Source organism: Schistocerca gregaria, chromosome X, assembly GCF_023897955.1.
Source record: "Schistocerca gregaria isolate iqSchGreg1 chromosome X, iqSchGreg1.2, whole genome shotgun sequence".
Lineage (NCBI taxonomy): Eukaryota > Metazoa > Arthropoda > Insecta > Orthoptera > Acrididae > Schistocerca > Schistocerca gregaria.
In genome coordinates, this window is record NC_064931.1 from 555,311,417 (window position 1) to 555,325,582 (window position 14,166).

The 14,166-nt window shown below is 36.1% G+C and overlaps 1 protein-coding gene across 3 annotated transcripts in view; it reads right to left on the reverse strand.

Moving 5' to 3' along the window:
- Window positions 1-14,166, reverse strand: part of LOC126297832 (intermembrane lipid transfer protein VPS13A-like) — a 759,301-nt gene that overhangs the window by 408,013 nt on the left and 337,122 nt on the right. For all 3 annotated transcript variants that reach the window (XM_049989081.1, XM_049989080.1, XM_049989079.1), the window contains exon 29: window positions 11,824-11,932. In XM_049989081.1, the coding sequence (XP_049845038.1) occupies window positions 11,824-11,932 (109 nt within the window). The remainder of the gene's footprint in view (window positions 1-11,823; window positions 11,933-14,166) is intronic.

The window sequence follows — 14,166 nt, forward strand, 5'->3', positions numbered from 1 at the left end:
ACAACATTCCATTAGAACTACTGACAGCCTTGGGAGAGCCATGCCTAAGAAAACTCTACCATCTGGTGAGCAAGACATATGAGACAGGCAAAATACCCACATAATTCAAGTAGAATATAATAATTCCAATCCCAATGAAAGCAGGTGTTGACAAATGTGAAAATTACTGAACTATCAATTTAATAAGCCATGGCTGCAAAATACTATCACGAATTCTTTACAGACAAATGGAGATACTAGTAGAAGCTGACCTTGGTGAAGATCAGTTTGGATTCCGTAGAAATACTGGAACGTGTGAGGCAATACTGACCTTACGACTTATCTTAGAAGAAAGAATAAGGAAGGGCAAACCTATGTTTATAGCATTTGTAGACTTAGAGAAAGCTTTTGACAATGTTGATTGGAATAGTCTCTTTCAAATACTGAAGGTGGCAGAGTTAAAATACGGGGAGCGAAAGGATATTTACAATTTGTACAGAAACCAGATGGCAGTTATATGATTCGAGGCACATGGAAGGGAAGAAGTGGTTGGGAAGGGAGTGAGACAGTGTTGTAGCTTCTCCCCAATGTTATTCAATCTGTATATTGAGCAAACAGCAAGAGAAACAAAAGAAAAATTTGGGGTAGGTATTAAAATCCATGGAGAAGAAATAAAAACTCTGTGGTTTGCTGATGACATTGTAATTCTGTCAGAGACAGCAAAGGACTTGGAATAGCCGTTGAACAGAATGGACAGTGTCTTGAAAGGAGGATATAAGATGAACATCAACTAAAGCAAAACGAGGATAATGGTATGTAGTCAAATTAAGTCGGGTGATGCTGAGGAAATTAGATTAATAAATGAGACACTTAAGGTAGTAAAGGTGTTTTGCTATTTGGGGAGCTAAATGGTCAAAGTAGTGAGGATATAAAATGTAGACTGGCAATGGGAAGGAAAGTGTTTGTGAAGAAGAGAAATTTGTTAACATAGAGTATAGATTTAAGCACCAGGAAGTCGTTTCTGAAAGTATTTGTATGGAGTGTAGCCATGTATGGATGTGAAACATGGACGATAAATAGTTTGAACAAAAAGAGATTAGAAGCTTTCAAAACGTGGTGCTACAGAAGAAGCTGAAGATTAGATGGGTAGATCACATAACTATAATGAGGAGGTATTGAATAGAATTGGAGAGAAGAGGAGTTTGTGGTATAACTTGACTAGAAGACGGGATCAGTTGGTAGTACATGTTCTAAGGCATCAAGGGATCACCAATTTAGTATTGAGGGCAGCGTGGAGGGTAAAAATTGTAGAGGGAGACCAAGAAATGAATAGACTAAGCAGATTCAGAAGGATGTAGGTTGCAGTAGGTACTGGGAGATGAAGAAGCTTACACAGGATAGAGTAGTATGGAGAGCTGCATCAAACCAGTCTCAGGACTGAAGACCACAACAACAACAAACTTACCTAATCCCATTATATAATTAACAACACTTTCTAACACAGACCACATTACCACACAAAAGATGTGCAGACACTGTATTTACATAACACTCATGTTATTTCATACTATTGACAATATAAATATCAGTTACTTCTGCTGAGAAATTCTTCAGGAGTAGAAGGAGTTGGTCACCAATAAACCCTGTATGCTTTTTCTTTTAAATTGTATTCTATTAGTAGCTAAACATTTTATGCTGCTGGAAAGTTATCGCAAATGTGTGTTCCTGAATACTGGAAGCCTTTCTGGACCAAAGTAAGTTACATTAAAATAACAAAGTACCTGACAGTCAAGCATGGAAGGTGAAAAAGTCACAAGTTCACCTTGCCCAGGGCACTCGATACAGATGTGGCAGCAGCAACTATACACTTCAGTTCTCGATACACTTAAATGCAGTCATTCAACAAGCAGTATTGGGTTTGCTTAACCCTGCAGAGAGCATGTGAGGTACACCTGTCACCCAGCACGTTTGGAATGTGATTGTTTGTTATATTTGAAGTTGCAGCCTTCCTGTGCTTAGTACCTTTGAAATGGGTTTATTTTTGAAGGTCCATTTAAATTGAACACTAGTTGAACAGCTAAACTGTTAGCAATGCTGAAGTGTGTGGGGCTACAACTGTCCACCATGCATGTAAGTACATAAAAATTCCTGAAGGAATTTTTTCTCTTTTTTAAAATTATTTCATACTAAATTCATTGTAAGAACAATACTTGAATTTTTTATTAATGTGATATATAGCATCTATGTTAACTATGAGCAATTACTTATGCATTCTTAAATGTTTACTTCTTTAATGTATTTTATAGGAAATAGTGGTTAACAACGAAATAGTGGTTGCTGGGAATTTTAATGTTGATTTATTGAAAATTTGGAAAATATTTTGAGTAGATTTCTCGACCATGTTATAGTGCTGGGTGGAGATTTTAATTTGCCAGATATAGACTGGGAGACTAAAACATTCATAATGGGTGGCAGGGACAATAATCCAGTGAAATTTTTTTTTAAATGCATTATCTGAAACCCACCTTGAGCAGTTAAACAGAGAACTGACTCCTGGCAATAACATATTAGATCTTCTGGTGACAAACAGACCCAAACTATTTGAAACAGTTAACACAGAACTGGGAATCAGCAATCATAAAGTGGTTACTGCATCAATGATTTCAGCCATAAAAAGAAATATTAAAAAAGGTAGGAAGATTTTTCTGTTTAGCAAAAGTGACAAAAAGAAGATTTCAGAGTACCTGATGGCTCAACACAAAAGTTTTGTCTCAATTACAGATAGTGTTGATGATCAGTGGACAAAGTTCAAAACCGTCGTACAATATGCATTAGATGAGTATGCGCCAAGCAAGATCATAAGAGATAGAAAAGAGCCACCATGGTACAACAACCAAGTTAGAAAAGTGCTGCGGAAGCAGAGGGAACTTCACCACAAACATAAACATAGCCAAAGCCTTTGAAGAGAAACAAAAATTACACGAAGCGAAACATAGTGTGAGGAGGGCTGTGCAAGAGGTGTTCAATGAATTTGAAAGTAAAGCTCTGTGTACTGACTTGGCAGAGAATCCTAAGAAATTTTGGTCTTATGTCAAAGCGGTAGGTGGATCAAAGCAAAATGTCCAGACACACTGTGACCAAAATGGTGCTGCAACAGAGGATGACAGACTAAAGGCCGAAATACTAAATGTCTTTTTCCAAAGCTGTTTTGCAGAGGAAGACTGCACTGTAGTTCCTTCTCTAGATTATTGCACAGATGACAAAATGATAGATATTGAAATAGATGACAGACGAATAGAAATAAAATTAAAATCACTCAAAAGAGGTAAGGCTGCTGGACCTGATAGGACAACAGTTTGATTTTGCACAGAGTATGTGAAGGAATTTGCCCCCCTTCTTGCAGTGGTGTACCGTAGGTCTCTAGAAGAGCATAGCGTTTCAAAGGATTGGAAAAGGGCACAGGTCATTTCCATTTTCAAGAAGGGACGTGGAACAGATGTGCAGAACTATATCTCTAATGTCGATCAGTTGTAGAATTTTGGAACACGCATTATGTTCGAGTATACTGACTTTTCTGGAGACTAGAAATCTACTCTGTAGGAATCAGCATGGGTTTTAAAAAAGATGATCGTGTGAAACCCAGCTCACAATATTTGTCCATGAGACTGAGAGGGCTGTAGACACGGGTTCCCAGGTAGATGCCGTGTTTCTTGACTTCTGCAGGTTGTTCGATACAGTTCCCCACAGTCATTTAATGAACGAAGTAAGTGCATATGGACTATCAGACCAATTATGTGATCGGATTGAAGAGTTCCTAGATAACAGAATGCAGCATGTCATTCTCAATGGAGAGAAGTCTTCCGAATTGTTTTCCCCTAAAGGTAACTCAAATCACACAGAAGTCAAAATATAAATGGTGGATTACACAAGGCATAAATTTATCATATAGGACAAAAAGGAGACTGTATGCACTATCTAGGAACAGTTCTGATGTTAGAATTGTAATGTATTACAAAGAATACTGCAAAATATTGAAGCAAGTAATCCAGCTTTATTATGAGAAAAAGATAATTACATCAGGTAACAAAATAAAAACTATATGGGATATTGTGAAGATAGAGACAGGTGGGGCCAAAAAGGAAGAGGAGCAGATAGCTCTAAAAATAAATGAGAGTTTGGTAACAAGTACATGTACTGCTGCAAACCTCTTAAACAAGTACTTCATTTCTGTTGCAGACAGCTTGGGGTTATCAGGTTCAGTGAACAGTGCAATAGAGTATCTGAGACCAGTCTTTAAAAATAACTTCAGTAAAATGAAAATGACACTCATGTCTCCCAGAGAAGTCAAATCCATCATAAAATCCTGACAATCTAAGTAATCCAGTGAGTATGATAACATATCAACAAAGTTACTGAAGGCGTGCTCGTGCAAGTGGAGTTCTACCTTAAATTATTTGTGCAATCAATCTCTTATCAGCAGAACATTTCCAGACTTGTTAAATTATACTGAAGTCAAGCCTCTTTACAAGAAGAGGGATAAAGAGATACCATCAGACTATCGACCATTTTCACTTTTGCCAGCTTTTTAAGAAATATTTGAAAAGGCTGTGTTCAAGCATTTGCTTAAGCATCTGGCTGCAAACAATGTATTTTGCAAGTCACAGTTTGGATTTCATAAGGGTTCTGGTATACAGAAAGATATTTACACTTACAATGAGAATCTACTTAATTCATTAGATAATAAATTAAAGGCTACTGGCATTTTCTGTGACCTGTCAAAGCCTTTGACTGTGTGAAGCACAGCATTCTCTTAAGTAAATTTGAATATTATGGTGTCACCTGCAATGCTGCGAAATGGTTTGAGTCTTATCTATCCAACACGAAACAAAGGGTGTCAGTTCAAAGTACCTGTGCAGTAAGCAGTCAGTCTTCATCTGACTGGGAATTAATTACATGTGGTGTTCCCCAACATTCCATCTTGGGTCTATAGCTTTTTCTTGTGTACATTAATAACCTCTCATCTGTTAGATTGCCAGACGCTAAGTGTGTTTTGTTTGCAGATGATACAACGTTGCAGTAAGTATAAAGTTAATTACAGATTGAGAAATGGCTGTTAACCAAATTTTCACTGACATTAATGAGTGGTTTAAAGCTAATTCACTGCCATTAAACTTTGAGAAGTCCCACTATATGCAATTCAGAAGCTGTAAGAGATGTCCTTTCTGCATGAGTACAATGTATGAAGACATGCAGATTGAAGAGGTTGACAGTGTTAAATTTCTGGGATTAAAACTCAATAATAAATTCAGATGGGAAAGGCATACTAAGAATTGTTTAAGCACCTAAACAAGTCTTTATTTGCAGTGAGAATGATGTCAGATGTAGGAGATATAAATATAAAATAACTTGCACACTTTGCTTACTTTCATTCTGTTATGTCATATGGGATCATATTCTGGGGCAACTCATCAAACTGAGCAAAAGTTTTTAGGGTGCAAAAGCATGTGATAACAATCATTTGTAGTGTAAATTCAAGAACATCATGTAGAAACCTGTTCAAGGAAATTTGTATTCCAGCCACTGCTTCTCAGTATATTTATTCCTTAATGAAAGTTGTTGCAAGTAATACATCTCTATTTCCATCAAATAGCTCAATACATAGTATTAATACTACAAATAAGAACAATCTACATAAAGACCTAAAATCACATACCTTGGTCCAAAGCGGGGTCCATTATTCAGGAACATACATTTTCAATAAATTGTCAGCAACCATTAAAAACTTGGTTTCAGATAAAGCATGGTTTAAACAGAGTTTGAAACACTTTTTGATAGGCAACTCCTTCTGCTCCATAGATCTTAACAAAGACTAAGCCAGCTTAAGTAAAAATATCAGTTAGATTTCAGTTTTGACAACACTTGGTCACAACGGTCAAGATTAGGTATTTTGTGTATGTTAAATTTATTTATAGTGCATAGCAGTGTTTCATTCTGACAGCACGTTAATTCAAATGGTTCAAATGGCTCTGAGCACTATGGGACTTAACATCTTAGGTCATCAGTCCCCTAGAACTTAGAACTACTTAAACCTAACTAACCTAAGGACATCACACACATTAATGCCCGAGGCAGGATTCGAACCTGCAACCAAAGCAGTCGCACAGTTCCGGACTGAGCGCCTAGAACCGCGAGACCACTGCGGCCAGCAGCACGTTAATTCTGCAAATATTAGCCGCTCCTGTTTACTGCATTATATTAACCTATTTTGACTATCTTCTGAAAATGATCAGGGTAGCATGTACTATATTCAAATGTTTTATGTTATACTTTCTGACATGTTCCACACCCACAAGAATCATCTCATTGTTTGGGTCTATGGAACGAAAACTGAATCTAATCTAATCTACAATCTATTTGAGTGATGCCAGATGAAACACAAAGAAGGATGATAAAGACTTCTAACTCTGAGGTGCATATACTGAGAAAATTCTATAATATATTAATCAGTGGAAAGCACAGAATTTCTACAGAGGTTGGCCTGAGAAATGATGAAACCTCAAATTCAGTACAGATCTGCTGTCCCTAAAAATCCCATTGAATTACAATGCCATGCATGTGTTTTACTGGGCATAAATTCGGCAGCCACACCACAAAACAATCCCAGAGAAGGTTACAAAGGATGCTGCTATGAGTGTGCAAGGCAGAAAGGATAGTTAACTGTGATATGGTGTGATAAATGAAAACGGTTGATATGTTTTTCTCATTTACATACTGTATTTGTTAACTGTATCTGAAATAATTTATTTAATGTTGTTATTCAAATTTATGTTTTATTTCCATCATCATACATACACAAAGATACAAAAAAATTAAATACAATGAGTGATTAAAAAATCAAATGGTGGACAGGAGTTCCCCACATGTCTAACTACATAATAGTATAGCATGCCCCTACTGCAGGGTTAACAGGCTGGTAATAACTTTTTTCAATTTTATGCAAACTTTTGCTACTAGTTTGCAAATGACTGTGGTATCGAGCTCTTGAGGTAGTAGAGCAATATGACAACAATGAAAAGTATATAGATATGACTAAGTTCATTCCCTGATTGTTGTTGCTATGGTAATTGTTCTCCACACAAATACCTGTCAATTACTTCATTATTCTGACCCAACTATAGGACTGATTCTATGAAATGACATGTTGTTAGAAAAAGGAATATATTATTTATTATAAAATTCATTAATAAGTGTATATACTTGGAAGTACTGTTAGTATTTCCAGTTCCTTGAATAGGCTTATCCTGACCCAACTATAGTACTGATTGTGTAACTGACCTGTTGGTTTAAAAAAGGGATACATTATTTATTATAAAATTCATTAAGGAGTATATATACTGGGAAGTACTGTTAGTATATCCAGTTCCTTGAATAGGCTTATACTGACCCAACTACAGTACTGATTTTTTGAACTGACTTGTTGGTTTGAAACAGGGATTAATTATTTATTACAAAATTCATTAAGGATAATATATACTAGGAAGTAGCTATTAGTATTCACAATTCCTTGAATAGGCTTGTAACAGGATGTTCTCGAATTTGCACCACAAATAATATGTATAAAACAATTCTGGGTTGACATAACTTTAGTTTGGCTTGATGAGTTACCATAAATATGTATGACATTATAAAATGAAAGTACAAGATGTATGCCAGCTATCACCTATGCCTGACAACAATCAAGTTGCAAATAAGGATTTGTTTTGGCACTGAATTTATTATTAAGTTGTAGTTCAAAGAATTTTACACTGTCATCCCACTCTATCTGTTTATGATCACATTTTAGAGATATGTTATGTGGAAATATTATAAGACCTGAACTGCATATAGTGTGTGCTTTTGAAGTTTCACCACAAAGAAATGGCTATAAACTGTTTATTTATTTTTATGAAAGTGTTATTAACAGTTATTTCTGAATGTATAGTTTATCTACAATTTATTGAAATGTTCTACATCATCTGTATATAAAAAAAAAACAGAAGCTTTGCACTGGTAATTGCATCCTCTCTGGTCTGGAAGCATGTACCGATTTGGTTGAGAAGGGTGTCATAAAGCCAGTCTATCTTCTCTTGAGACAAGCTGGCCCATAGCTGTTGTCCTTGATAGCCCAGATATTGGCAGTGGGACAAAGGTGACACATGAACTGGTCCCACATATGTTCTATCAGGAAGAATGGGACTTATTCCCAGGTTGCCACCATATCCAGCAACAATGGTCATCCAGGCTAGTGTAGAACCATGATTTGTCACTGGACACAACATGACACCATTCACTACCAGCCCACACTTCTCAATTATGACTTCACTACAAACACAGCTATTTGTATTCTGGTGTTAATTGCAGCTTACATATGGGACAGAAATTTCAGCCAATGCTAGTCTCCAACCAGTTCTGTGGGATGATACAGAATGTTGCAGGGCGTACACTACTCCATGTCCAGATGTGAAGTGGTTGCAAAGTGCTTGGTACACAAAATGATGATTCCCCTTTATAATGCCCAGACATAGTAGACCTGAACATAGATGTCAAGCATGCCTGCCTTTGTGTTCCTGTGGAGTTCAACACTAGGCCACTGTCACATCTGAATTACCCACAAAACTGAATATTTGACAAGTTGACCAGCTGGCCATATGGATTTACAATAATGACTGTTTCAAATTCTGCCAGCTACTGACAACACTGTCTCATAATGTAGCATCTCTGCATCCTTCACAGTGATTACTGAACATCTGACACTGTTCATGTATCTTATACACCCTGCCATGTCTGGTAACAACACTTAACATAAACAACTCTAATGCAAGCAAATGTTCTACCTGTCACAGAGAACTGCAACTCCAATCAGTTACATACCCATCAATAGTGTGTATGTTTACAAAGTTACATTGCCATCCAGCCATGTCTTTGGGGTGCTTAACTTTTTTTTGCCAAGCAGTGTATTATTGTACATTAGTTTTTCCAAAATTTTTGATAATTATGGCAAAAGTGTAGTGGTATGGATGTTGTATGTTATTTCATTAACTTCTTAGTCATACTGACACTTAATTTTTACATATTACAGCCAATCAGGAAATAACTGGATAGGCAAAAACTTAGTATCTTAGTAAATTCAGGAAAACACTCCTTAATTAACTTTTTTAATTTTTAAATTTATTTAAGAGTTTACCATGAAAAGTACTTCTTCAGGTGAAGTGAAGGTAATATTCATGTTGTTAATTTATAAGTTCCAGTATCAGATATACCATGGCAGCTTTTACTAAGTCTGACAGTTGCATTTTTAAGTAAAAGATTTAAATGCTTCTGAAGAAACTTTGCAGCTCTGCATAAATCTATTAACAATGCATCATTTACTCTTAAATCTATCTGCTATGCCTCTATTCTGGTCCTATCAATTTCCTCCTTTACTATATTTTCTTTAATTTGTTGTCTGCTGTGCCTTTTTCCCTTGTTATGCATTCATTTCAATGCTGGGATTACTTTCTTCAATCACTTATCTTATAATGTGCTATAACACATCAGGGTTGTTTCTGAGTATCACTTGCATTTCCCTCTTTTTCTAATAAAATATATTTATTTTTTGTACAACCCATGGCTTTCTGTATACTTTCATCAATCTGAGTTACTTTCAGGGTAGGAAGGTTTTCAAACTGGTAGAGAACTTCTTATGTCTACAGCCTGTTTGGTATCTCTTAGGTCTCATCAAATTTCTTCTTTGTTTTGCTTTTTCTTGATGAATATTAGAGAATTTAAACAATTTTAAAATGATTGTATTGAACCCAGCAACAATTAATTCTCACTTCATCCATATTTATTGTTTGTAAAAATGGTGAGTGATCAATTTGCATGTTATGAATTATTTCAATTTAATGCCAGAGGTTAATAATCACAAAATTATAGTTACTGTCTTAGTATGGGAAAATTTTAATGTGCATTGGCAATTTTAAAGCCCATCAAGAATGTTCTGGAAAGCTACATTTTATAATTAGGATATTTCATAAACTGACATGTTTTAGTAAAACTACACATTTTTGAAAAGAGAAAATTTCAGTTGCAAATCTATAACAAAGGATATTAGAAAGAATTACATTTTAAGTTTTAAATATTTATGAACATATTAAACAGTTGGTTTGCGGAGGGGGAGGGGGGGGGGGTTGCTGAATTTTGGCATCCAATGGTTGACGGGTGTCATAAATTTAGAATATTTCATTAAATAAAATGTTATTTCCACAGCTCTTATGAGCAGACTATAATTGTACTAAGAATAATAAAGTTTAGTGAAATATAATGTGCACTTAGCTGTTTTTAGTTGTATTTTCCATTCAAGTCATTTGCACTGTATATATCACTCCAGTTTGGATCTGAGCAATTTCCTAAAGTAATCTAGTTTTGGCTGACTAACTAACCTTATTAATTCTGAATTAATACATTTGTATCCTGATAACACTCAGTGTTAACAACTGGATTTCATGGTCTGAGATGACACTATTTCTTGGTTTTGCATAATTTTGCATAATTTTATCCATTAGTTTTATCTCAATTGACATTATAACCAATGGCTCTTTTGGAGGAATTAGCTTCACTAATTAGTTAGTTTACAGTAGGAATTTACTTGAGGGATGTTAATGACTGCAATAAACTCTTGGTGGAAGAATTTCAAAAATATGTACGAAAATTGCAAGTAACCACAATTTCTTTTTTGTTTTGTTCTTAAATATGACAACAGGGCTTCTAGCTGATTTATGAACAAATTAAAATTTCCCACAGGCACTTGATACAAATGGACATTTATAAAGGATTTATTTTAAAAATCTACATCTGTTGCACATGCTTCGAAATACTGCTCTAAAAAAAATTTATTAGTGTGTATGTTTTTAAACATATGGTGATTCGTGATGAAAGCGGCAACTTTACCTTTCTCTGCTTCTGCTCTACATAAGTGAGATGTTAATCTAACTCCAGTAACACATCTACACCGCTGGTCACACGATATACAATCAGACAGGTAATTTCATCTGGGTTTTACAACTCTAATCAACAGATGCAACTTATTACTTCTGTTCCTCAGCCCTCAGATATTGTGATGAAACAATGGTAACTGACAATTTACACTGACCTTAATATAACTATACAAAAATATAATTTCTGGTGATTGTCATGAATCTCCTCCCCAAACAGTTGTTGGCAAGAATGCATTATAGTAGAACTATACTGTTTAATTACTTTCTCAGGTGGATGGTTGTTTCAGTGTTTCAGTCATAACTTCCAGGAAGGAAAAAATATCCACTCATTTGGACTGATGTAGACTTTCATCTGTTTTGTCTCTATCCAATCTTTAGATTATGTTGGTGCTCTCATACTTCTAACCTCCTCATAAATACTGACATTCTATTGGCCAAGAATTTTTTTCTCATGTATGCACCTCACAATGTTATTGTGCTTGAACCTCTGAAAGATTAAAACTGTATACCAGACCATGTCTGATATCCAGATCACTGCCTTTTGTATGTAATGCCCTTACTAACAGAAATACCAATGCATGACTCACAGCCCACCTAAATAGATTCATTCTGCCAATGTGTTTTAAAATATTTTTCAAACTCCACAGAAGCTCTCTTGCATACATTGCAGACTTAGTACCCCCAGAACAAAGGATGTCACAGAGTATGGCTTAACCAAAGCCTAGAGATTGTTTCTAGAGTGAATCTTACATTCAGAAAATTTAATTTAGTCCATTTCACTTACATTTAATGAATTTGTAAAGCAAAAAATAGTCATATCATTACATACCTGAAGAGTCATCTGAATATGACGCTCCAGAAGAGAAATAGCCACTTGTGCTATCAGCTGAGCTCGGTGGTCGATGTGAGGGCCTCATACCTTCCACAGTCACTTTATTCTGACCATGAAACAATGCACAAACTTCAGTTATACTTAATCTGAGAACTTAATTACTGTGGAATAAAACTTATAACGATAAGTGAAAGATCTATATCAAATAATCAAACCGCTTAACCTCTCACTATTTGATTACATTATGTGAATTGTATTCCATGGAGAGCAGTCTCTGGGATAGGAAACAAAGGATATATATTTTAAAATAAAATACAAAATAATGACTTAACTTTATGAAGCATCATAATATTCTCTGCCAATATTAATTCCACTGTAAAATAATACACAAGTGTAGCTGTAAGGATATCCTTCAATGAAGTAGGAGTAGGCAATTTAATCCCAAACTACACTCCATTACTTGCAAGGCATTTAATATGGTGTGGTGGGTTTCTGAACACATGTGCACAGGTATCTGGCTCTGACTACTTTTTGTCCTCGTTTCCTTTCTGCTGCCCTATATCCAGCCAATGTGGTACTTACCACACCTTTACATAGGCCATTATTTTTATGGGGCCATGACTCCCAAAAGCATTTTAAAGCTGCTGCTAGCTCATCCCTCCCCCAACCCCTCCCCTCAATAAGGAGTAATTCTTTTAACCCTTGTATCGACACCTAGTATAACTGCATGGTAAAGTGTGAGATCATGGTTCAAAGTGTTTGCACATTATGCATCTATGGTATAACTTGTGGAAAAGCCTGATATTTACATAGGTGGATGGGGAAAATTGCCCAAACCATATTCAGGCTGACCAGCACAACAACCCCCATCACTACCCTATGCAGAAGATTCGATTTGGGGCCAGGGTGTCTCCCATGTCATGCAAATGGGTGATTTAATGTGCTTAGCCATCTGGACTTGAAATCCTTTTTGTATTAAGATTAAATCCTTAAACTTTTTGTGCAATTTATTTCTTATACTTGTATTAAAAAGGAACTGGTATTTGAGAGAAAAAAAATACTGTGTGACAATTGATGCACATTAATGAATAAACATACTGTGAAACACTTTTCCAGATAACAGTTCTTCTAAAGAGGTTTCTGTAGGGTGTTCTAGAACTAACATTACACATTATTTTTACATTACTTTTTTGTATTCTGGAAATGTAATGCCTGGAAACAGAATTTCCCTAAACAATCATTCCCTGATTAACTAGTGAAATAGATATGTAAAAAATATGAACAGAGGTAAGCATGGAGCTACCCAAGAGGTAGAAGTCAACATCAATGAAGGTGGCACATTGGGCTGAGGATGACCAAGTGAGGTGTATATGAGAAAAGATATTCAGGTTGTGAAGGAATGAGGATAGGTGTCTCGGACTTATATCCGTATCATGAAGATCTCATGATTAATGTGAACCAGAAAAGGGGCTTGGGTTTTGTGAGGCTAGGAAGATTTCCTGTAGTTGGCCCACAAACAGACTCACATAGGAGGTTTCCATATGGGTGGCCATGGTTATGTCATTGAGTTGCTTATGTATATTATTCTCAAAGGAAAAGTAATTCTGTATGAGGGTGTAATTGGTTAGGTGAAATGATGCAGTGGGTTTGGAGTTGGAGGAGATTGGGAGGGTAGTATTTGATAGCAGCAATAACACTGGCATGGGTGATGTTGGTGTATAGAGTTGTGTCATCAAAACTGATAAGCTGGGGTGCTGCTGGTAATGGGAGAAGGTTGAGAGTTGGTGAAGGTAGTGGTGTGTATTTGTAACATGAAAGGCTATTCTGTGTATGCTGTGAGCAATTATTTGGAGGTGTTGGTAACCAGCTACAAAAGTTCATCCAGGACTGTTAGGTTTATGGATTTTAGGAAGCATGTAAAAGATGGGTATGTAGGGATCTCTGGGGTTGGATTCAGGGAAAAGATTCTGAGATGGGCCTAAGGATTAAGGTAGAGATTGGAGGTTAAGTTTGCGATTCTGGGACAGGATCACTATGACAGAGCTTGCAGTTGGAAGAGTCAGATCGTGCCATTGGCACTGGAGGAGTCTTTTGACTTCATGTAGGAAAATTAAATCATGGTCTGTACTGAGGTTGCAAACGGATCTTCTTTCTTCTTTTAAAATATGTTACTTTCTGGGATGGTATCTGAGAAAGGATGATGCAGTCAAGTTGGATGTAAGGAGTTCCTGGAAGGAAACCATGGGGTCATTAGATGACTGAGAGAGAGATAATCACAGCTGGATAGTAGTAAAACCTAGTCCTCCTCAGCCCAAGTGTCACCTTCCTGCACACTGACCA